Source organism: Anolis sagrei, chromosome 6 (assembly GCF_037176765.1).
Source record: "Anolis sagrei isolate rAnoSag1 chromosome 6, rAnoSag1.mat, whole genome shotgun sequence".
Classification (NCBI taxonomy): Eukaryota; Metazoa; Chordata; class Lepidosauria; order Squamata; family Dactyloidae; genus Anolis; species Anolis sagrei.
The window spans coordinates 49073679-49098318 of NC_090026.1; the positions used below are offsets into that span (position 1 = coordinate 49073679).

Genomic DNA, 24640 nt, shown 5'->3' on the forward strand with positions numbered 1-24640 from the left:
TATTTGTATATATCTTCTGAGGGGTTGGTTTTAACCTCTAGTTTGTTGGTAAAGTAGAATGACTGTGTCGCCAACTTGAAATGTTTGGAAAGCTCTGTTATAGGCTATTGAAAATATTGTAGGTTTCCTTTGGTAGGAATGCACAGCAGTTACTAAACAAAAAAAATCATTATTTTCCAACCAATAGCAATTAGCTTTGAAGGAAGGCCTTTCAAGAATATAGGCTTTCTCTGGAACACCTCTGGGCTGCATACTGAGATCGCCAAATAAAAGGGGATTATAAAGAGCTCAGTCTCTGATCAAACCAAAGGCTTAAATAATCTGGTATTTTGTGTATATAGTGAAGCACATAGCCTTGGAGGCATGAGTGGAATAGCTATCTCTTGTATTCCTTTATAACTGTCAACAGGCAGCAAAAGATTTCTTTCATTCATATATTTTCTTTCTCCCAAAACTGTGTTGATCTCCGTCGGGAGCTCGACAGGGGGAGTGTGTCCCTGTTGGTGCTACTCGACCTCTCAGCGGCCTTCGATACCGTCGACCACGGTATCCTTCTGGGACGCCTCGCGGGAATGGGTCTCGGAGGTACTGCTCTGCAGTGGCTCCGGTCATTCCTCGAGGGCCGGTCTCAGAAGGTGTTACTGGGGGACTCCTGTTCTACCCCACAACCTTTGTTTTGTGGGGTTCCTCAGGGTTCAATACTATCCCCCATGTTGTTTAACATCTACATGAAACCGCTGGGCGAGATCATCCGGAGTTTCGGGGTGCGGTGTCATCTGTACGCAGATGATGTCCAACTCTGTCACTCCTTCCCACCTGCTACTAAGGAGGCTGTCGAGGTCCTGAACCGGTGCCTGGCCGCTGTGACGGTCTGGATGGGGGCGAACAAATTGAAATTGAATCCAGACAAGACAGAGGTACTCCTGGTCAGTCGCAGGGCCGAACAGGGTATAGGGTTACAGTCGCACTCCCCCTGAAGACACAGGTTCGCAGTTTGGGTGTGATCCTGGACTCATCGCTGAGCCTGGATCCCCAGGTTTCGGCGGTGAGCAGGGGAGCATTCGCACAGTTAAGACTCGTGCGCCAACTGCGACCGTACCTTGGGAAGTCTGACTTGGCCACGGTAGTCCACGCTCTGGTTACATCCCGCCTTGACTACTGCAACGCTCTCTACGTGGGGTTGCCTTTGAAGACGGCCCGGAAGCTCCAACTAGTCCAACGGGCGGCAGCCATGGTATTAACAGGAGCAGGGCGCAGGGAGCATACAACTCCTCTGCTGTACCAGCTCCACTGGCTACCGATTAGCTATCGGGCCCAATTCAAAGTGCTGGCTTTGGCCTTTAAAGCCCTAAACGGTTCTGGCCCTACATATCTATCCGAACGTATCTCGGCCTATCAGCCAACCAGGACCCTAAGATCTTCGGGAGAGGCCCTTCTCTCCATCCCGCCTGCTTCACAGGTGCGGCTGGCGGGAACGAGAGACAGGGCCTTTTCTGTGGTGGCCCCGCGGCTTTGGAATGCCCTCCCTATAGAGATAAGATCAGCCACCTCACTGATGGCATTTCGGAAAAAACTGAAAACATGGATGTTTGAGCAAGCATTCGGCTAATCCGATGCGATGAAGTTTTTGATCAAGGACTGGCAATCATAGACAACGAAATTGGATTATGATTTTAATTAAGAGATGCATTGGTCTGTATTGGTGGCCCAATACTGTGTATTGTATATGTATGTGTTTTATATTTTTAATCGGAATTATTGTTGTTTTTAAATGTTGTAAACCGCAATGAGTCGCCGTTTTAGGCTGAGATATTAGCGGTATACAAGTGTACTAAATAAATAAATAAATAAATAAATAAATCTAGCATTTAAATGTTTATATTTGAAATGTGTACAACCCGCATAGGTCCAGATGTTTTCTAACATTTGTACATCAATAAGTAATATTCAAGAGTCCCGATAAAACTATAGTCTTCCCATGTTAATGTGGTAGCAGAGAAATAACTGTACCTTAAAATGATATAACATGATTTTTGTTCCTGGGTTCTAAATTGGCTCAATCATAAAAACATGGAAAATGTTGATTAAACTGCAAAAACTTTGTTTTTACAGGACATCCTGCAGCACATTTTGGTATAGTTTTTCAATATCTCCTAGAATTTCAACCAATTCAACATAGTTTGTGGCAGCCACAAAAACGATGTTCCTGGAGTATAACAACTAAATTGAACACAATTGAACTGGAAATAACACTTTCAAACCAGGAACAGATTTTTTCTTCTAAATTTTGTTACATAATGTAATTAATATATAAGAATACATAATATAATTGTATTGTTGAAGGCTTTCATGGCCGGAATCACTGGGTTGTTGTAGGTTTTTTCGGGCTATATGGCCATGGTCTAGAGGCATTCTCTCCTGATGTTTCGCCTGCATCTGTGGCAAGCATCCTCAGAGGTAGTGAGGTCTGTTGGAACTAGGAAAAAGGGTTTATATATCTGTAGAATGACCAGAGGGGGACTGTTCTGACCTACAAGAAGCACTGCCTGAACATCAAGCAGGTTGCATTGCAGCAGGTGGTCAGTGGTTTGCTCCTCTCCACTTTCGCATGTCGAGGATTCCACTTTGTAGCCCCATTTCTTAAGGTTGGCTCTGCATCTCATGGTGCCAGTCTGTTCAGCGCCTTCCAAGTCGCCCAGTCTTCTGTGTGCCCAGGGGGGAGTCTCTCATTTGGTATCAGCCCTTGGTTGAGGTTCTGGGTTTGAGCCTGCCACTTTTGGACTCGCGCTTGCTGAGGTGATCCAGAGAGTGTCTCTGTAGATCTTAGAAAACTATTTCTTGATTTAAGTCGTTGACGTGCTGGCTGATACCCAAACAAGGGATGAGATGGAGATGTCTCTGCCTTGGTCCTTTCACTATTGGCTGCTACTTCCCGGCGGATGTCAGGTGGTGCAATACCGGCTAAGCAGTGTATTTCTCCAATGGTGTGGGGCGCAGACACCCTGTGATAATGCGGCATGTCTCATTAAGAGTCACATCTACTGTTTTAGTGTGGTGAGATGTGTTCCACACTGGGCATGCATACTCAGCAGCAGAGTAGCATAGTGCAAGGGCAGATGTCTTCACTGTGTCTGCTTGTGATCCCCAGGTTGTGCCAGTCAGCTTTTGTATGATATTGTTTCTAGCGCCTACTTTTTGCTTGATGTTCAGGCAATGCTTCTTGTAGGTAAGAGCACAGTCCAGAGTGACTCCCAGGTATTTGGGTGTGCTGCAATGCTCCAGTGGGATTCCTTCCCAAGTGATCTTCAGAGCTCGGGATGCTTGTCTGTTCTTGAGATGAAAGGCACATGTCTCTGTTTTAGATGGATTAGGGATCAATTGGTTTTCCCTGTAATAGGCAGTAAGAGCACCGAGAGCTTCGGAGAGCTTCTGTTCTACCATCTCAGAGCTCCCTGCTTGGGCGGTGATGGCACGATCATCAGCATAGATGAAACACTCTGTCCCTTCTGGCAGTGGCTGGTCATTTGTGTAGATGTTGAACATGGATGGAGCAAGCACACTCTCCTGGGGCAGTTGAATACGCGTTGAATATACGTAATTGCCCAAAGTGAGAGCTGCTTTGCTTCCCATCTCCTGGTGTTGAGAAGAGGTGCCGCTGTCCGTCCAATGAGACGCCCCGGGACGTTCCGTGGTAATCCTCCATTCATAATTCCAGGGGCCTCGGCGCTGATTGGTTGCCGAGCCCATAAAACGGAGAGGGGCGGTCCTAACACTTACTACGTCACGGCCTCTATCCGAACGTACCATTATTACAAGAAGGGGGAGTGAGCGGAAGAGTTGCTGACTCCTCAGGCTGCATCTCCTTTTGCAGTCTCAATCGACCATTTTGTTGACCAGGGAAATATCACCGTGTCTCACTTAATCATTGTTTTCTTTTTTTTTAATTTATCTATTCTGCGCCACCCCTCAAGCGGGAATGGTACATCCTTCTCCGCCCCCTCCCTCCGCCCGCCGCCATCTTGGCGCCTCCTTTGCGCAGGAGCCGAGCTGGGAGCTCGTTCCGCGGTGGAGCAAACCACCGAGTCCGAAGCGCGGGGGGTAGGCGGGGCGAAGCCACATCCTGGCAGAGGGGGAAACTATCCGACGGCTGCTGTGAGAACGGGGCGAGCTTAGATCCAGTTTGGAAGGCTCGGGGAAGGGGGAGACCATTTGGCAGCTGACAGGGGGGTGGGGCCGGGACCCAACCATTTGTGAAAGAGGGGAGATCTTGGTATTTTTTATCCGGGCTGAACCATTTTGCCTAGGCTTGGGAGGGGTGTCTACCTTTGGTTGTTACTGTTACAAATGATTCATATGCATGTCTATGAATGTCCTGAGTGGGTGGTACTACTGCAACTGCTTTCGGCGGGGTGTCCCACTGTCTATTCTTTTCTCAGCGTGGAAAAGAGGGAGGGGCTGGACTGTACCATTTGGAGAAGTAAAGGAATAGCACAGATTTGATGGGGGCGTCCGTTGTGAATAGTGAGGGAGGCTCAATTGGGAGGCTATACTACGGGTGACACCATTGGAGGCAGAGAGGGGAGGGCAGGAGGGACCACTTTGGATTTGGAGGGGTGTGGTAAGCCCCAAGTGACACCCTAAAGTAGAAGAGGTGCCAGGAAAAGAGTGTCATTTTGGGACCAAGTGGACCAACTTGTGGGTATTAGAAGTAGAGAGGACAGGCCTCTTTTTCTCCCTCTCTATTGGGCCCATGGATAGGAGTACTTGGGAGTGAGAGTCTCCCACTTCAGATGGGCCCAAGCCCTGCCATGCCAAGGCCGTCCTCTTCTTCGTAGGCAGGGGTTTCTCCAAGCAGACCGTTGGAGGTTCCTCTCGCTGCCATGGCTTCGAATTGCACTGGAAACACGGCGGCCGCCAGCGTGGCCGCCTCTCTGGGCAGCGCCCTCAGTGCTTCCAAAACCAAGACCAAGAAGAAGCACTTCGTCTGCCAGAAAGTGAAGCTCTTCCGCGCCTCGGAGCCCCTCCTGAGCGTCCTGATGTGGGGAGTCAACCACACGGTGAGTGGGAGCTTACGCACCTTTTTACTTCCACACCACATTCTTAAGAAAGCAGTGCCCATCCCAATGCATGTGGAGATGGGCACCCTGCCACCGAATGTGTCTATTCTCCAAGACATCCTCTTGGGAGTTCAGTGTCATCTTTATGCGGACAGCATCCAATGTCACGTTGCCAGGGCTCTGCCTTATTTAGGTAGAGATGAATCAAACTCCCAGTTTTCTCAAACAGTTTAATTAAGATTTATTGGAAGTTCTCAGTTCTTACTTCCACACCACATTCTTAAGAAAGCAGTGCCCATCCCAATGCATGTGGAGATGGGCACCCTGCCACCGAATGTGTCTATTCTCCAAGACATCCTCTTGGAGTTCAGTGTCATCTTTGTGCGGACAGCAGCCAATGTCACGTTGCCAGGGCTCTGCCTTATTTAGGTAGAGATGAATCAAACTCCCAGTTTTCTCAAACAGTTTAATTAAGATTTATTGGAAGTTCCCAGTTCTTACTTCCACACCACATTTATTTATTCATTTATTTATTTCACAGTTTTCTATACCGAGCTTCTCAACCTCATTGAGGGACTCAGCCCGGTTTCCAGCCATAAAAAACATATACACTCATTAAAATATAATATATCACAATTACAAAAACAACTTTAAAAACACTATATATAAAACTACAGTGGTCAGTCGTCCTATTAAGATGGATCTACATCAACTTCCATCCAGGGTCCTATGGTGTTGTCTCATTCATCGAAGGCCTGACTCCACAGCCACGTCTTCACATTCTTAAGAAAGCAGTGCCCATCCCAGTGCATGTGGAGATGGGCACCCTGCCACTGAATGTGTCTATTCTCCAAGACATCCTCTTGGCAGTTCAGTGTCATCTTTATGCGGACAGCATCCATTGTCACGTTGCCAGGGCTCTGCCTTATTTAGGTAGAGATGAATCAAACTCCCAGTTTTCTCAAACAGTTTAATTAAGATTTATTGGAAGTTCCCAGTTTTAAGACCTTGCGTCTAACAGCAAGTAGACCAGTGGTTCTCAACCTTCCAAATCATGTGACCCCTTAATACAGTTCCTCATGTTGTGGTGACCCCCAACCATAAAATTATTTCCATTGATACTTCATAACTAATTTTGCTACTGTTATGAATTGCAATGTCAATATCTGATATACAGGATGTATTCTCATTCACTGGACCAAATTTGGCACAAATACCCAATATGCCCAAATTTGAATACTGCTGGGGTTGGGAGTGGGGTTGATTTTGTCATTTGGGATTTGTAGTTGCTGGGATTTGTAGTTCACCTACAATCAAAGAGCATTCTGAACTCCACAAATGATGGAACTGAACCAAATTTGGCACACAGAACTCCCATGACCAACATAAAATACTGGAATGGTGTAGTGGGCATTGACCTTGAGTTTTGGAGTTGTAGTTCACCTACATCCAGAGATAACTATGGACTCAAACCATGATGGATCTGGAACAAACTTGGCACGGATACTCAATATGCCCAAACGTGAACACTGGTGGAGTTTGGGGAAAACCGACCTTGACATTTGGGAGTTGTAGTTGCTAGGATTTATAGTTCAACAATCAAAGAGCATTCTGACCCCGCCAATGATAGAATTGGGTCAAACTTCCCACACAGAACCCCCATAACCAACAGAAAGTACTGTTTTCAGATGGCCTTTGGCGACCCCTCTGACACCCCTTCGTGACCCCTCCAGGGGTCCCGACCCCCAGGTTGAGAAACACTGAACTAGACACAGAGCCTTCACAGCAGTGGCACCATCGCTCTGGAATACTCTGCCACCAGAAGTCCGTGCCTTGTGGGACTTATCAGCTTTCCACAGGGCTTGTAAAACATACCTGTTTCGACAGGCTTTTGATCTTTTTACTTCCACACCACATTCTTAAGAAAGCAGTGCCCATCCCAGCGCATATGGAGATGGGCACCCTGCCACCGAATGTGTCTATTCTCCAAGACATCCTCTTGGCAGTTCAGTGTCATCTTTATGCGGACAGCATCCAATGTCACGTTGCCAGGGCTCTGCCTTATTTAGGTAGAGATGAATCAAACTCCCAGTTTTCTCAAACAGTTTAATTAAGATTTATTGGAAGTTCCCAGTTCTTACTTCCACACCACATTCTTAAGAAAGCAGTGCCCATCCCAATGCATGTGGAGATGGGCACCCTGCCACCGAATGTGTCTATTCTCCAAGACATCCTCTTGGGAGTTTAGTGTCATCTTTATGCAGACAGCACCCAATGTCACGTTGCCAGGGCTCCGCCTTATTTAGGTAGAGATGAATCAAACTCCCAGTTTTCTCAAACAGTTTAATTAAGATTTATTGGAAGTTCCCAGTTTTAAAACCTTGTGTCTAACAGCAACTAGACGCAGAGCCTTCACAGCAGTGGCACCATCGCTCTGGAATACTCTGCCACCAGAAGTCCGTGCCTTGTAGGACTTATTAGCTTTCCACAGGGCTTATAAAACATACCTGTTTGGACAGGCTTTTGATCTTTTTACTTCCACACCACATTCTTAAGAAAGCAGTGCCCATCCCAGTGCATGTGGAGATGGGCACCGTGCCACCAAATGTGTCTGTTTCTTCAAGACATCCTCTTGGGAGTTCAGTGTCATCTTTATGCAAACGGCACCCAATGTCACGTTGCCAGGGCTCTACCTTATTTAGGTAGAGATGAATCAAACTCCCAGTTTTCTCAAACAGTTTAATTAAAACAGCACTTACTTGCTGGCTGTTTTAATAGACCAAAATATAAAACACAAAGATAGCTCTCAGCTACAGAATAAACAAAAACTGATAGCAAAAATAACTTCGTAGTCAAAAGGGTCCAGTCCAGTGGTCAAACGCTGAGAGTTCAATAACAGAGTCCAGGGATCAAGAGTCTATACCCGTGATGGTGAACCTATGACACTCATGTCAGCACTGACACGCATGGCTATTTTTGATGACACACAGCCACATGCTGAGAAGTACACCTTATAAGAGCCAATCTAATTCCATCCTTAAATTTGTAAAAGGATCTACAAATTTAACATCTGCATGTTTGAGCATTGTTCACTCCATAACTCAGCATGGAATATACATTTTTCTCATTTAAACTATAAATATTGCAAAATTATGGGGCTTTTTTTTCTCAAAGTTGATACCCCACCCAAGTTATGCTCAGGTTTTTGGCAAATTTTGACACACCAAGCTCAAAAGGTTGCCCATCACTGGTCTATACCGTAGTCAAAAGCCAGTCCAAAGGTTCAAGGTTCCAGGGTTCCAAGATTACAGGAGACAGGTCAGGATACCGAAAATCCAACAGACCTGGGGGGAAAACCAGCAGCATCCATCACCAAAATGCAACAAATACCTTTCTCCCAAAGATCAGTGTCAAGGTTAGCTCTTTAAATCCAGTAACACCCAGCTGCAACCCATCTCCTGCACACCTTCACCCCTAATTGCTTTCACCGATGAACTCCCACTTACAGACTTCCAAACCCTCTAGAACTAATACTCACATTAACCCTTCCATCACCAACCTAAACTGCAGAACATATGACACCAAACTCTGGGTTGTTGTAGGTTTTTCGGCTGTATGGCCATGTTCTAGAACAGTGTTTCTCAACCTGAGGGTCGGGACCCCTGAGAGGGTCGTGAGGGGGTGTCAAAGGGATCACCAAATACCACCAGAAACACACAGTATTTCCTGTTGGTCATAGGGGTTCTGTGTGGGAAGTTTGGCCCAATTCTTTCATTGGTGGGGTTCAGAATGCTCTTTGATTGTATGTGAACTATAAATCCCAGCAACTACAACTCCCAAATGTCAAGGTCTATTTTCCCCAAACTCCACCAATTTTCACATTTGGACATATTGACTATCTGTGCCAAGTTTGGTTCAGATCCATCATTGTTTGAGTCCATAGTGCTCTCTGGATGGAGGTGAACTACAACTCCAAAACTCAAGGTCAATGCCCACCGAACCCTTCCAGTATTTTCTACTGGTTGTGGGAGTTCTGTGTGCCAAGTTTGGTTCAATTCCATTGTTGGTGGAGTTCAGAATGCTCTTTGATTGTAGGTGAACTGTAAATCCCAGCAACTGCAATTCCCAAATGATAAAATCAATCCCCACCCCCAACTTCACCAGTATTCTAATTTGGGTGTATCGGGTGGTTGTGCTAAATTTGGTCCAGTGAATGAAAATACATCCTGCATATAAGATATTTCCATGACGATTCATAACAGTAGCAAAATGATAGTTATGAAGTACCAACAAAAATGCTTTTATGGTTGGGGGTCATCACAACATGAGGAACTGTTAAGGGGTCACGGCATTAAGAAGGTTGAGAAACACTGTTCTAGAAGCATTCTCTCCTGACGTCTTGCCTGCATCTGTGGCAAGCATCCTCAGAGGTTGTGAGGCTTGTTGGTACCCAATTCCATTGTGTTGCACTCCAGGACAGAAAAAGCCCTCTGACTTTAAACACCACACCATTAGATGAAAAACAATCCTTTTATTGAAGTTAATTAAAAAGCAGTTTGGTACATTCAATTAGATACATTCAATTAGGTAGGAAGATAAGCAGGAGCAAAGTAGTCCAGGGTAATAGTCCAGCAAAGTCCCTAAAAACAAAGTTAATAGTTCCCAAATAAAATGCAAGAAATCAGGAAACATGAATCTAAGGCATGAATATAGGAGCATAGATCAAAACCATTTTTTTTGTCGTGTCAGGAGCAACTTGAGAAACTGCAAGTTGCTTCTGGTGTGAAAGAATTGGCCGTCTGCAAGGATGTTGCCCAGGGAACACCTGGATTATTTGATGTTTTATCATCCTTGTGGGAGGCTTCTCTCATGTCCCTGCATGAGGAGCTGGAGCTGATAGAGGGAGCTCATCCGCGCTCTCCCCGGATTCGAACCTGCGACCTGTCAGTCTTCAGTCCTGCCGGCACAGGGGTTTAACCCACTACGCTACTGGGGGCTCCTTGATCAAAAGCATGAAACAAAGGCACTTAAAACATGAATTTTCCAAGCAAAGCTTCCATGAACAAGGATGAGAACTTTACTCGATTCCAAACAATACTTCATCTGACTACATATCCTGTACTTGGCACTTTTATCTCCTCGTTAGCTATATCTCTAGCACTCAGAAATTGGTTTCGCTTTAGCTGAGAATTTCTTATCTTTTTCTCTTGGAGCCTGGCAGACCACCGAAGCCACTGTTCGGCTCTCCTGTTTTGACTGATCTCCTACCATCTATCTATTTGCTCATTAATTTCTGCAGCTGGACCAGGTGCCGAGCTATTTTTATGTTCCCTATCATGGGAACTTTTTGGTAACAATTCAGAAAGCACACCATCATCCCCACACCTCTCAGGGACATTCTCATGGGAAACTACACTTTGAACAGGGATCTTCTGCTCATTCTCTGCATCAATATCACTGGCGAAACCATTGCTATCTTGAAACTCATCCTGCAACTCATTAACATCACTTCCCACGTCCAAAGCATCCTGATCCTGAAACATAATCACAGGCTGAACTCCAACACATTGCTCCTTTCCACCAAAAGCCAAGGATCCTGTTCTGGTCCTATCAGCTGAAATGTACTGGAAGAGGGTGAACAGATTGAAATTAAATCTCAACAAGACAGAAGTGTTCCTGGTCAGTCGCAAGGCAGATCAGGGTATAGGGACACAACCTGTGCTGGATGGGGTCATTTATTTTTTTATTTTTTTTATTTTCAGTATTTCTACCTCGTCCTTCTCAACCCCTGAAGGGGGACTCAGGGCGGCTTACATTTGGCACAATTTGATGCCACTACATATAACAAAGCAATATAACAACAATTAAAACAATAAATAGAACATTTTAACATTAATAAAAACAGTATTAACCGCCGTATCACCATTCCATATCCAATTCCATATCCAAAGTGCTATTTATGTCTGTTGTCCAAAAGCCTGGTCCCAGAACCATGACTTCAGTTTCTTCCTAAAAGACAGGAGGGATGAAGCTGATCTTACCTCGTTGGGAAGCGAGTTCCACGGGCGGGGGGCTACAGCCAAGAAGGCCCTGTCTCGTCCCCGCCAGACGTATTTGCGACACTGGCAGGAGCGGGAGCAGGGCCTCCCTGAATGATTAATTAAAATTAGTTAATTAAAAAGCAGTAGGGTAAAAACACTTTAAAGAAATAGGTACATTCAGTTAAGTAGGAAGATAAGCAGGAGCAAAGTAGTCCAGGGTAATGGTCCAGCAAAGTCCATAAAAACGAAGTCAAAAGTTCCCAAATAAAATGCAAGAAATTGGGAAACATGAATCTATTCTCCCCAAACTCCACCAATGTTCAACTGCAAGGCGGGACGTAGAAGGAGATGCGTTCGGACAAATAAGCTGGGCCAGAACCGTATCGAGCTTTATAGGTCAAAACCAGCACTTTGAATTGAGTTCGGAAGTAGATCGGCAGCCAGTGGAGCTGACACAACAAGGGGATGGTGTGCTCCCTATATGTTTCTCCAGTTAGCAATCTGGCTGCAGCCTGTTGGACTAGTTGATGTTTCCAAACAGTCTTCAAAGGCAGCCCCACGTAGAGTGCATTGCAGTAATCTATTCGGGATGTAACAAGAGCGTGGACCACTGTTGTCAGATCAGACTTCCCAAGGTATGGGCGCAGCTGGCGCACAAGCTTTAACTGTGCAAAAGCTCCTCTGGCCACAACCGAAACCTGGGGTTCCAGGCTCAGCGATTATTTATTATTATTTATTTACACAATTTCTACCCCGCCCTTATTACCCCTGAGGGAGGACTCAGGGCAGCTAATACAGGCAACAATTCAATGCCAACAGTATCAATAACAACAATATAAACCAACAAGATGAAATCCTATTACATAAAAATTAAACAGTGATATTAATTAAAATTACATAATCACATAGAACAAACCACATAATCACAAGTCATATAGCTGTTTCCAATTTTCACTCCCAAGCTGCGAACCGGTGTCTTTAGGGGGAGTGTAACCCCATCCAACACAGGCTGTAACCCTATGCCCATTTTGGCCTTTCGACTGAACAGGAGGACCTCTATCTTGTCTGGATTCAATTTCAATTGGTTACTCTCCCCCTGAAGGCTTAGGTACACGGCTTGATGCGCCCATACCTTGGCCACAGTAGTGCATGCCCTAGTTACATCTCGACTGGACTACTGCAAGGCGCTCTATGTGGGGCTGCCTTTGAAGAGCGCGCGGAAGTTTCAACTGGTACAAAGGTCAGCTACCAGATTACAAATGGAGTGCCGTACAGGGAACAAACAACTCCCATGCTATGGCAGCTCCACTGGCTCCCAGTTTGCTACTGAGTGAAATTTAAAGTGCTGGTCATTACTTTTAAAACCCTAAATGGTTCGAGCCCAGACTATTTGGCCAACCGCCTCTTTTCATACTAACCTGCCGGGACACTGTGAACATCAGGGGAGGCCCTTCTTGTGCTCCCACCTCCATCTCAAACCCGGTTGGTGGGGACGAGAGAGAAGGCTTTCTCTTCAGTTATTCCCCACCTCAGGAACTCCCTTCCGAAGGAAAGAAAAATGGTAGTGATTAAGTATTAATTGAACCTGAATACGTACATCTTGGGCAACTTTTTCACATTCTCGTGTGTATCATGAGTATTGGGCTTGAAAAAGAATAATTCTTTTTTTTTTTTTGTATCTGCTTTTCTGTTTTATTTATACCCTGCCACCATCTCCCCCAATAGGGACTTGGAGCAGCTTACATGAGGCTAAGCCCAAACAGCAACTTACAATACAGTAAAATACAACAAAATAAAAACCGAAATGCAAGCAACAACACAGTAAAATACAAAAACATGATAAATACAATAAGCAAGGAACAATGAATTTGGGTTTCTTGAATTTACTGTTTTGTTTAGACAAAAGCACATACATGATGTAAATTTAAATACATGTTGAAACTTTGTGAAATCTGTACAATATTTGAAATTTATCTGTTTAGGTAACTAGACCACTGGATTGTGTCAACTGCATTTAAAGCTTTACTTTTACGTTAGGTAGCAGAAATTATTGGCACCTTCCCATGTCAAGTCAGAGCTGTCCAGTTGGAACTTGGTTTAATTTCACATCCTGTGCTCAGACAGTTGTCTGGAGCAAATTATTATATTTCTGGGTGGTTGTAGGTTTTTTCGGGCTATATGGCCATGTTCTAGAGACATTCTCTCCTGACGTTTCGCCTGCATCATACCTCTGAGGATGCTTGCCATAGATGCAGGCGAAACGTCAGGAGAGAATGCCTCTAGAACATGGCCATATAGCCCGAAAAAACCTACAACAACCCAGTGATTCCGGCCATGAAAGCCTTCAACAATATATTGCATTTCTGCCTCGGTTGGCTGTGGAAAATGAAAATATTACTTCACAAAGTGGTCCCAAAGTGGGAAAAGAGATGTATCTTCAGTTTGCAGCAGAGTGCCATATAAATATTTATGTATTAGCGTAATAGTTTCTGTTTTTGTTATGTGCAAATGGGTACTTGTGATCCCTGTGCAGGATTTAAAAACATAAAAGAATATCTTGAGAATTCAATGACATCCTGTAAAGGCTTCCATTGTGAATCATGATGAAAATGTCATTAACTCTAGTTGTCAAGATGATCCCAGAGAACGTGGAAGGACATCTTTTTTTAATATCAACCACTCCTTTTTGTGGGCTGGGACTGAATTCTCTTTGTATCAGTCTTAACGAATGATGTGTGGCAACATGTCCATGTTATCAGGGAGAAATAGCACCTACTACTTCAAATTACAGGTGTATACTTGCCCTGCTTATCATGCAGATGGCGAAAATGCCATTTACAAACAACTGCCATGTTTTGTTTTTTGTTTGTTTTGTTTCTTTGTTTTTGCAAATTTTGTTCAACCCCCTTTTCAGCTGTACTAGATACTGAGCCCAAGCCTAGAAATAAAGTAGGAAATTAGCTCCAGATCAGATTTCCTTCCAAGTTTTAAAAGTAAGCAAGAGTGGGAATACTAGTTTTGCTAATATGCATTTAAGGAGTAATGGAGATTAGGACTTTTAATATGGGGGTATCGGAGCAGAGTATAAATGTGTGATGGAGTCCCAAATTAACGTAATGCATCCCTCCCCCGGCTGATCTGCAACTCTGTAGTATTTATTTTGATGTTTTTGTGGTGCTATATATATGGGTGTGTTTAAGGAAATGTCAGACCAGTAGAAGATATTAACCACAGCAGAGGAGTCCTCCATTGTAGAAGTAGGATGCTTCCGGCCCAGCTTACCTATCCGAACGTATCTCCTCCTATGAACCATCTAGGAGCTTAAGATCATCTGGGGAGCCCTGCTCTCGATCCCGCCTGCCTCTCAAATGTGATTGGCAGAGACGAAGGACAGGGCCTTCTCAGTGGTGGCCCCCACCTATGGAACTCCCGCCCTAGGGATATTAGATCGGCCCCCTCCTTCCTGACTTTCCGAAAAAAAGTAAAGACCTGGCTCTTCGAGCAAGCTTTTGAGAATGCAGCAGAATAGCACTAGGTTCCCAAAGGCTTGTTTAAGAAGCCATGTTTTCACTTTTCTGCAGAAGGTCAGGAGGGAAGGGACTGATTTAATATCCCTAGGGAGGGAGTTCCATAGTCAAGGGGCCACCGCTGAGAAGGCCCTGTCTCTCATCCCCACCAGTTGCACCTTCGAAGAAGGTGGGACTAATAGCAGGGCCTTCCCAGATGATCTTAAACTCCTAGGTGGTTCATAGGGAGAGATACGTTTGGACAGGTAAGTTCTGGCTTTAGCCTATAAAGCCCTAAACGGCTGGAACCGTTTAGGGCTTTATAGGCTAAAGCCAGAACTGTATTTATTTATTTATGGTATTATATACCACCTTTCTCACCTCTGGGGGGACTCAAAGCGATTGGGAGACTCAAACTTTGAATTGTGCTAGGTATCAAACAGGCAACCAGTGGAGCTGGCATAACAAGGTAGATCTTACTTACTTACTTACTACTTACTTAGGCAATCCCTCGTTGTCTGAGTAGGATTGTCTTCCAAGACAGGTGTACTGGCGGTGGGTCTGTAGATTACTGTGGAGCCCTATTCTTGACCCACATGTTCTCCTGCAGTGAGGGCATTGGTTTCCAGGTGGAAGGCGGTCCCGGTCGGGGTTGGCTTGACACACTTCCTCTTGGCAGTTTCTCTCTTTCGCCCTCTATTCATGCCTCTTCAAATTCTACAGCACTGGTGGTCACAGCTGACCTCCAGCTGGAGCGCTCAAGGGCCAGGGCTTCTCAGTTCTCATTGTCTATGTCAGAGTTTTTTAGCTTGGCTTTGAGCCCATCTTTGAATCTCTTTTCCTGCCCTCCAACATTCCATTTTCTGTTCTTGAGTTCGGAGTAGAGTAGAGATCTAGACACTATATTCGGAGTAGAGTAGAGATCTAGACCAGGGGTCCTCAAACTTTTTAAACAGAAGGCCAGGTCACAGTCCTCAAACTGCTGGAGGGCCGGATTATCATTTGGAAAAAAAAGAATTAATTTCTATGCAAACTGTACAGATCTTATTTGTAGCACACAGATCTTATTTGTAGCACACCACTTTAAAACAATACAATAATTAAAATGAATTTTAACAAATATAAACTTATTAGTATTTCAGTGAGAAGTGTGGGCATGCTTTTGGCTGTTGAGATAGGATTGTTGTTATTGTCGTGTGCTTTCAAGTAGTTTCAGACTTAGGTTGACCCTGAGCGAGGGCCAGGTAAATGACCTTGGAGGGCCGTATCCGGCCCCCGGGCCTTAGTTTGAGGACCCCTGATCTAGACAATAGATGCAAGCAGCCCCTTAAAGGGATGTGACTGGAATGATGATATGGCTGACGAGACTGTTTTTACTGTTTTAATGATGGCTTATGTATTGTTTAATTATGTTTTATGTTTAATTGTGGTTTTAATTATTGTAATTGCAATGTAATGGCCTCGTATCAGGGCCCATTGTAAGCCGTCCTGAGTTGAGAAGGATGGGATAGAAATACGAGAAATAAATAAATAAATAAATAAATAAATAATATACTGTTATTGATGCAGCCTAGGCTCACATTGGCTTTTTCTCCTCCCTCTCCCAAATATGTGTTTTCCCTCTCAAAGACATTTGACTATCCCCCCCCCCCCCCCCCAAAAAAAAAATCTGTGCTCCTCTTCTGGCTGCCTTGTGGAAAATTGTCAGCTTCTGCTTAGGAATGAGGTTGGAATTTGCAGAGTCTAATGTCTGCAACTTGCTTGCAACGAATAAAGAGACAAACATGTGATGACAGAAAATCTTAGGGGACAGTGGAAGGTTGTCTGCTTCCCACAGTCATTTGGCTGGCTGTTTTTAGAAGCAGCGAGCACAAACCCAGTGGCCCTGCATCTCAGTCATTAAGCTCTTCTTGCATTCTTATGTGTATGATGAAGGGTGGTCTGCTCATTTGCTTGTCATGAACAAACTAATTCAACTGTGTGAAGGCCCCTAGGTTAACCACCCACACGTGGAGCCATAGGACTTGACAGCTTTGGCATGGTGTCTCTGAGTTCTTCTCTGCTGGAAATCCTGATGTATCGCACATCAGATCAGTTTGGTTCAAAAATGCAAGAGAATCACTTTCTCCTTCTCAGGCAACATAATTACTTAACCATCATGAACCTTACTTACTTGCTTAGGTGATCCCTCGTAGTCCGAGGATTATGAACCTCCAAGTGTAGTATCCTGGGAGTGGGTCCATAGGTGACTGTGGAGCCCTATTCTTGATCTGCATCTTCTCCCACAGTGAGGGCATCAGTTTCCAGGTGGAAGGCGGTCCCGGTTGGGCTTGGCTTGACGCACCTTCCTTTTGGCACATTTCTCTCTATTACCCTCCATTCGTGCCTCTTCAAATTCTGCAGCACTGCTGGTTACAGCTGACTGCCAACTGGCGCTCTCACAGGCCAGGGCTTCCCAGTTCTCAGTGTCTATGCCAGAGTTTTTGAGGTTGGCTTTGAGCCCGTCTTTAAATCTCTTTTCCTGCCCACCAACATTACGTTTTCCATTCTTGAGTTCAGAATAGAGCAACTGCTTTGGGAGACAGTGATCGGGCATCCAGACAACATGGCCAATCCAGCAGAGTTGATGGTGGAGGACCATCGCTTCAATGGTGGTGGTCTTTGCTTCTTCCAGCACGCTGACATTTGTCCGCTTGTCTTCCCAAGAGATTTGCAGGATTTTCCGGAGGCAGTGCTGATGGAATCAATCAGGAGTTGCATGTGACGTCTGTAGACTGTCCACGTCTCACAGGCATATAGCAGGGTTGGGAGGACAATAGCTTGGTATCCCCACTGATGTCCCAGTCCTCAAACACTATGTGCATCATGAACCAGTATGGTTCTATCGCTGCCTCCTGATCAAACATAAGTCCAGTAGGGAATGAACTCCAGTAAATTTGAGTATTACATGTTCTTAAAGTATTAAGCTACAGTTGCTCCCTCGCATTTGAGGGAGTTTTGACTTATGTGGATTTGGTTATTAATGGATTTAATTACAACTGTTTCTCTCTAGTAATTTCTAGGTCCTCCAGTGTGACCCTTCATTCATGCAGGAGGATGTTGACATTTCTCAAGAGAACCTTCTCTAGGAATTTCTAGGATTTCCAATGTGACTCTATAGGCTTCTTCCAGTGGAAATTGGCCATGAAGTCATCCTGGAAGACCTAGAAATTCCTAGAGAGGTGTTTTCAGAGGTAAGAAAAAAATAGCATTTTTTTATTTGTGGTTTTTCATGCTCACAGGGATTCTGTAGCCCTAACCAAAGCAAACATGGGGGTGAGGTGAGGGCTGATTATGCTTGGTAATGACTCTATTGGTTTGTGTAACCGAGAACCTCGAAATTACTGGCCTGCAGCTGTTCTCTAGTATAGGGCATTTTAATTATTTGATTACGTTTTCTTGCTCTTGTGAAGAGAGTTGGAATGGATGGCCTTAAGTATTTTCTATTGGTTATGAGGGTTCTGTGTGGGAGGTTTGCCCCAATTCTGTCGTTGGTGGGGTTCAGCATGCTCTTTGATTGTAGGTGAACTATAAATCCCAGTAACTACAACCCCCAAATGTCAAAATCCTCCAAACTCCATCTGTGTTCATATTTTGGCAAATGGAATATTTGTGCCAAGTTTGGTCCAGATCCATCATTGTTTTAGTCCACAGTGCTCTCTGGATGTACGTGAACTACAACTCCCAAACTCAAGGTCAATGCTCACCAAACCCTTCTAGTGCTTTCTGTTGGTCATGGGAGTCCTGTTATGCCACATTTGGTTCAATTCCATCATTGTTGGAGTTCAGAATGCGTAGGTTAACTATAAATCCCAGCAGCTACAAATCCCAAATGACAAAATCACCTTATTTTGAGTGATAGTCACTCCTTGGGTTAGAAGGTGTCTTGTGGCCAAATTTGGTGTCAATTCCCCAGTGGTTTTGAGTTCTGTTAATCCCACAAACGAACATTACATTTTTATTTCTATAGATGAAGTACAGCTGAAGCATCTTCTGCAGACTCCACTGTAAACACTGCATGTTGTTGCTAACAGAGTTGTATAATTGGATGCCGTTCTTTTACCTTTGACTTTTGCCAATTTTTAGGACCCCAACATTGAGCTAAGGAGTACTTCGTTTGGGATCGGGACCCACAGTTTAAGAGGCAGGACTGTAATAATTCTTCCCACCTTTGGAACCTGAAATCCCTTGTGGTAGAAATGGAGAAGCATGGGCATAAAAACAGGCACACCACGAAAGAGTAACAATGCCACCTCTTACTTTCTTGGAGTGAGAATGAAATGTACTACGCATTTTAATTCGTAGAGGGAATGATCCTAATCCGATTAAGGAACACTGGCTGTAAAAGGGATATAAGCTTACACCAAAGAACAGAGAAATATTTTTATTGGGTTTTCCGTGTTCAGAGGAAGCAAACTTCTAGGATTCCTTATGCAAAGAGTGGTGCCCAAAAGATGACTTTCTTTGGCAAGCAGCTGGTTCTTACATGCGCATGAGCCTGGGGAGGAAATCCCATTCCACCTCCTAGAGCTTAGTGAGCTTTTATTTTTGCTTTCCCCTGCAGTCTGTACCTCAGTTGCTTGCTAAAACCAGCTGGAATGGTTTGCTTTGTGCGCAGGTCTTGGCAGCCCACACAATTTTTTGACTGACCAAATGTGCTGAATGGTTTCTCTATCTTCCTCTAAAAATTTTTTTTTATTATTTTGAATGCCAATCCAGACCAGTCTGCCTTTATTACAGCCAACAACAAGCCATAAGGCACTAGTTGTATACATCTTAAACACATGTAAAAGAGGTGTGTGCATACTATATTGGGAAACATAAAGAAGCCATGTCGGGATGCAACAAAGGATATAATTAAAAGCATTGAAAGACACCGTAGGAATGGCTTAATGAAATAGGTTTAAAACTGAGTACAAAACAGATCAATTGCATGGATTCAATGTAAATTTAAACCACACAACCATATTACCGGAAACAAGATTTTGATATCCCTCCTGCTCCTGGGACTATGATCCCCATATAGCTCCTGGCAAGTTTGACCGTCAAAGATACTCAAGTTCATACAGATGAATACAGGGTGTGGCAGCATAACTTCATTTTTAAAAATGCACGCCATTCAGTCGGTTGATGACGTAGCGGAGCGCTAGTAGTCTCGTTCGAGAGGCGGGAGTATAAAGTTTTATCCTGACACAGTTCAGTCGCCATCATGCGTTGGAACAGTGAGGAGCGTGCTTCTGCCGTTGAGGCCTACTTTTCGAGTGGAAGTTCTGTGATTGCAACCCAGCGCGCCTTTCGGAATTGCTTTAATTTAGCCCCATTGCCCCTGTCCCGGACCAGAAATCAATTGTGACGTGGGTCACTACATTCAGACAAACTACAAGTGCAACAAGACGAAGTACTGGAGTCCCTCAGCCCATTAGATCAACTGAGAACATTGAGGCAGTGAGAGCTTCAATGTTGCGATCGCCACGACGTTCTGAGCGCAAACATACATCTGCCCTTGGACTTTCCGATCATTCTGTGAGGAGAATTCTTCATGATGATCTTCAATTCCATCCATACAAGATGGCAATTGTGCAGGAACTTTCTGAACGTGACTTCAATTCTCGGAGGAACGCGTGTGAGGTTCTTCTCGAAGTCGTTCCTGAGGACGCTATTTTTTTTTTAGTGATGAAGCCCATTTTCATTTGTGTGGATCTGTCAACAAAAAAAATGCGCTACTGGGCTGACAACAATCCTCAAGAATTGCATCAAAGGCCTTTGCATTCACCTAAAATCACAGTGTGGCATGCAATTTCCTCAGCTGGAATTATTGGTCCCTGGTTCTTTGAGGAAAGTGAAGTCACAGTAACAGTGAATTTGGACCAGTATGTAAACATGTTACAGGAATTTTTTTTCCCACGGCTAGATGGGTTGGACTTAGGGGACATTTGGTTCCAACAAGACGGTGCAATTGCACACACTTCAAGAGCATCGATGGCTGTTTTGAGGGAACACTTCCCAGGGCACCTCATCTCAATTAGGGGGGATTTGGAGTGGCTGGCCCGCTCTCCAGATTGGCCCATTGTGATTTTTTTCTATGGGATTTTTTGAAATCCCGTGTTTATGTGAACCGTCCAAAGACCCTACAAGATTTGAAGACCAACATCCAGGAAGAAATTGCCAACATAACACCTGCTATGCTGGCAAGAGTCATGACAAATGCCAGAAATCGGTTTACTCAGTGTATGGAGAATGGGGGATGTCACCTACCTAATTTGATCTTCAAAACTACGGAAAACAAAACTTTAGGTATGCGCCTACATTATATATATATAAAAATTCTGATTCATACAATGGGTTTTATTAAGTTTTGAAAAAAGGAAGTTATGCTGCTGCATCCTGTATTATGTTGAATGCCAGTCCAGTTAAGTTCAGCGTGGCACTGATGGCATAATCAAGAAGGGGCAACTGTTGCCCTCCAAATGTGGTTAGATTACATGTTCTATGACCTCTTCCCAATTGCTATGTTAGGGCAGATGGGAGTTGCAGTCCAACAGCATTTTGGAGGTCCTACTTGCTCATCTCTGCACTAAGCCAAGCAATATGTTGAGCTGTTCTTCTGCTTTGCAAGGATGGTTGAAATATGCCTCAAAAATGTATCCATCATGTTGAATGAACCTACTGTTCTGTGCATGATTGGTGTCAGCCAATCTCTCTGTTTATGCGTAAAAAATTACATAATTCTAGGGAAGGAAACAAAAAAGCATCAGGTTTCAATGACGTAGCTTATTGACAGCATGGTGAAATCCCATAAATATAACTACTGCCCTGAAATCAAGATCCTGCCTATGAGCGCTCATTAGGCAAAGATAAAGCTGGACATCAAGAGGTAAATGTCATTAATTTGCTCCTGGATGTAGGAAAAATATATGCCCATGGGCTTAGAAGCTGATCAAGTGAATATAAATTTTCTCTTTAATTGTTACAGCCAAAGTGATGTTGTAACAGTGTAAGAATACATCATTTCTAATTTCCATTTACCCAGTGTGGGTAAACACCTTTGCACACATAACTTGTAAATCACTGTGGAATTAATCCATCAAACCATCCCGGTAGAGCAAGTAGTTTACACAGAAACCACTTTGCCATGCTGGTTGTGGATGAAAGGAGTTGGAGTTCAACCCAGTTGGAGATTACTGGATTGAGAGAAACTGGATTGTGTTGTGTGCTTTCAAATCGTTTCAGACTTAGGTTGACCCTAAGTGAGGGCCGGGTAAATGACCTTGGAGGGCCGTATCCAGCCTTCGGGCCTTAGTTTGAGGACCTCTGCCCTTTTTACTCAGATATGTTGCTCACCTTTTACTTGGCTAAATTATCTTGCCAAAATTAGAGTGCACATTAGAGTTGCATCATATGGTAAACTTAGTGCTGAGCCAAAGCAAAAGGGTAAGCAGCTTGAGGACCACCTGGAGCTCCTATGAAGGACGCCATCTCTCATTTAATGGTTATGGCTCAATGCTATGTAGTCCTAGGATTTGTAGGTATGTATTTGTAGGTGAGGCATCAGCATTCTTTGGCAGAGAAGGCTCAACATCTTGTCAAACTATAGCTTTGAACAAAGGGAATTAAAGTGGATTTGTTCTATAGCAGAGATGCACTCCAAGGTTGTTGTTGTTTTTTTTCGTTGCTGGAAGTTTTGGTATTGTAACACTAAATTCCTTTTTAAAGAAGGAATTCAACACACAAAACAATTATAATGTGCACCTTTTCTGGCCAAATTGGAGAGTTGCACTTTTTGCCACTGTGCATTACATTTGGCAGCAAATACTTATTTAGTTTCAGGACTTTGAAAATTGAGGTGTGCATTAGGTTTGATGGTACATTAGGCTTGAGTAAATACAATACTTGCAGAGAGCTTCTGAGAACACAGAAAATCCACATGGGAGTGAAAGCTAAACTGCAGGTCCTTAAAGCACTTTAACCAATATTGTACAAATGCAGTGGTGGAAGTGAAGTATGATCTTACTGCCAACAACACTAGGAAATAGATCTGACCAGGTTTCTTATTATTATCCCTTCATCTGAACTCAGGTAATCCTCCACTCATTTAATTTCATTTCATTATTCCTTTCTCCTAGACTAGAATTGTTTCTTCTAGTTAGGAGAAGATGCCCAAGAGTTAATTGTCCTCATTGTCTTTGAATTCTCAAAATCAACAAAGACATCAAGATGAACATAAGCCCCGTGAGGAAGCAAACCCTCCAAAGACCTTTAGAAAATTCACTAGATCAGTGGTTCTCAACCTTCCTAATGCCGTGACCCCTTAATACAGTTCCTCATGTTGTGGTGACCCCCAACCATGACATTATTTTCATTGCTATTTCATAACTGTCATTTTGCTCCTGTTATGAATCATTGTGTAAATATCTGATATGTAGGATGTATTTTCATTCACTGGACTAAATTTGGCACAAACACCCGACATGCTCAAATATGAATACAGGTGGGGTGAGAGGTGGTTGATTTTGTCATTTGGAAATTGTAGTTGCTGGGATTTATAGTTCACATTCAATCAAAGAGCATTCTAAACTCCTCCATCGATGGAATTGAACCAAAACTGGCACACAGAACTCCCATGACCAATATAAAATACTGGAAGTGTTTGGTGGACCTTAAGATTTGGAGCTGTAGTTCACCTACATCCAAAGAGCACTTTGGGCTCAAACAGTGATGGATCTGAACTAAACTTGGCACAAATACTCAGTATGTCCAATTATGAACACCAGTGGAATTTGAAGGGGAATAGACCTTGACATTTGGGAGTTGTAGTTGTTGGGATTTATAGTTCACCTACAATCAAAGAGCATTCTGAACTCCACCACCGATAGAACTGAACCAAAACTGGCACACAGAACTCCCATGACCAACAGAAAATACTGTGATGGCCTTTGGCAACCCCTCTGACACCCCCATCTTGACCCTCCAGGGGTCCCGACCCCCAGGTTGAGAAATGCTGCACTAGATCCTCCAGAGATCAAGCCTGGTGTTTTGTCCATCCAGACGTTTGGAAATGCCAATAGCCTAAACATATGTAGCTAAACCCTGTAGATGTGCCAGTCTGTAATTCTCATATATCCTGATTTTTGGACAAGCTAATTGGGGGTGTTTGGAGATTTGAACATATATAGAGCACCATCTTGCCTACTTCCAGCCTAAAACGTACCAGACTTGTGAACACCTTCCTCCACAGCGTACGTCACTGTTTCTTCCTCTTTCCAAATCGGACTATGTCTATGCAATACCATATGTGTTGAGGAGGAACTCAGTGATAGAGCATATGGTTTGCATGCAGAATTCAATTACTGACATCTCCATGGAGAGTTTGGAATAGAGATGTCACATTTCTAGAAATGCTGAAGCCATGGAACAAAAAAGTGTTTTTCTAGATTAAAAAAAAGACATTTTGGACAAATGGAAAAATGCAAGATAACCCCCCCCCCCCTTTTACAGACTGCAAGCTATTTTATTATTTTTGGAAAATAAAATGGTTGTGTTTGATATAGTAGAAATATAGTTTATCTAGATCAGTGATTCTCAACCTTGGGTCCCCAGATGTTTTTGGCCTACAACTCCCAGAAATCCAAAAACATCTGGGGACCCCAGGTTGAGAGCCACTGACTAGGTTATAATTACAAATTATAGCACCGGGACTGTGGTGCAGCTGGCTGAGTGTCAGCTGCATTAAGATCACTTCTGACCAAAAGGTTTGACGCCAGCCCGGGTTGGAATGAGCTTCCGACCAATTGTGTAGCTTGTTGTCGACCTTTGCAACCCGAAAGACAGTTGCATCTGTCAAGTAGGAAAATTAGGTACCACCTATGTGCAGGGAAGCTAATTTAACTAATTTACGAGGCCATAAAAAAGACTCCAGCAAACCACTCCAGCAAAGCATGCGGGAAATGCTTAAGTACTTCATCAGTGTCGCAGATGGACAATAAAAACAACAGCTCCC

General features: G+C 43.9%; 1 protein-coding gene across 1 annotated transcript in view; it reads left to right on the forward strand.

Moving 5' to 3' along the window:
* The first annotated feature begins 4001 nt into the window (after positions 1–4001).
* The window catches only part of PIP4K2B (phosphatidylinositol-5-phosphate 4-kinase type 2 beta), a 56019-nt gene continuing 35380 nt past the window's right edge, over positions 4002–24640 (forward strand). The window contains exon 1 of the mRNA XM_060781242.2: positions 4002–5057. Within this exon, the coding sequence (XP_060637225.1) occupies positions 4881–5057 (177 nt within the window). The 5' untranslated portion in view covers positions 4002–4880. The remainder of the gene's footprint in view (positions 5058–24640) is intronic.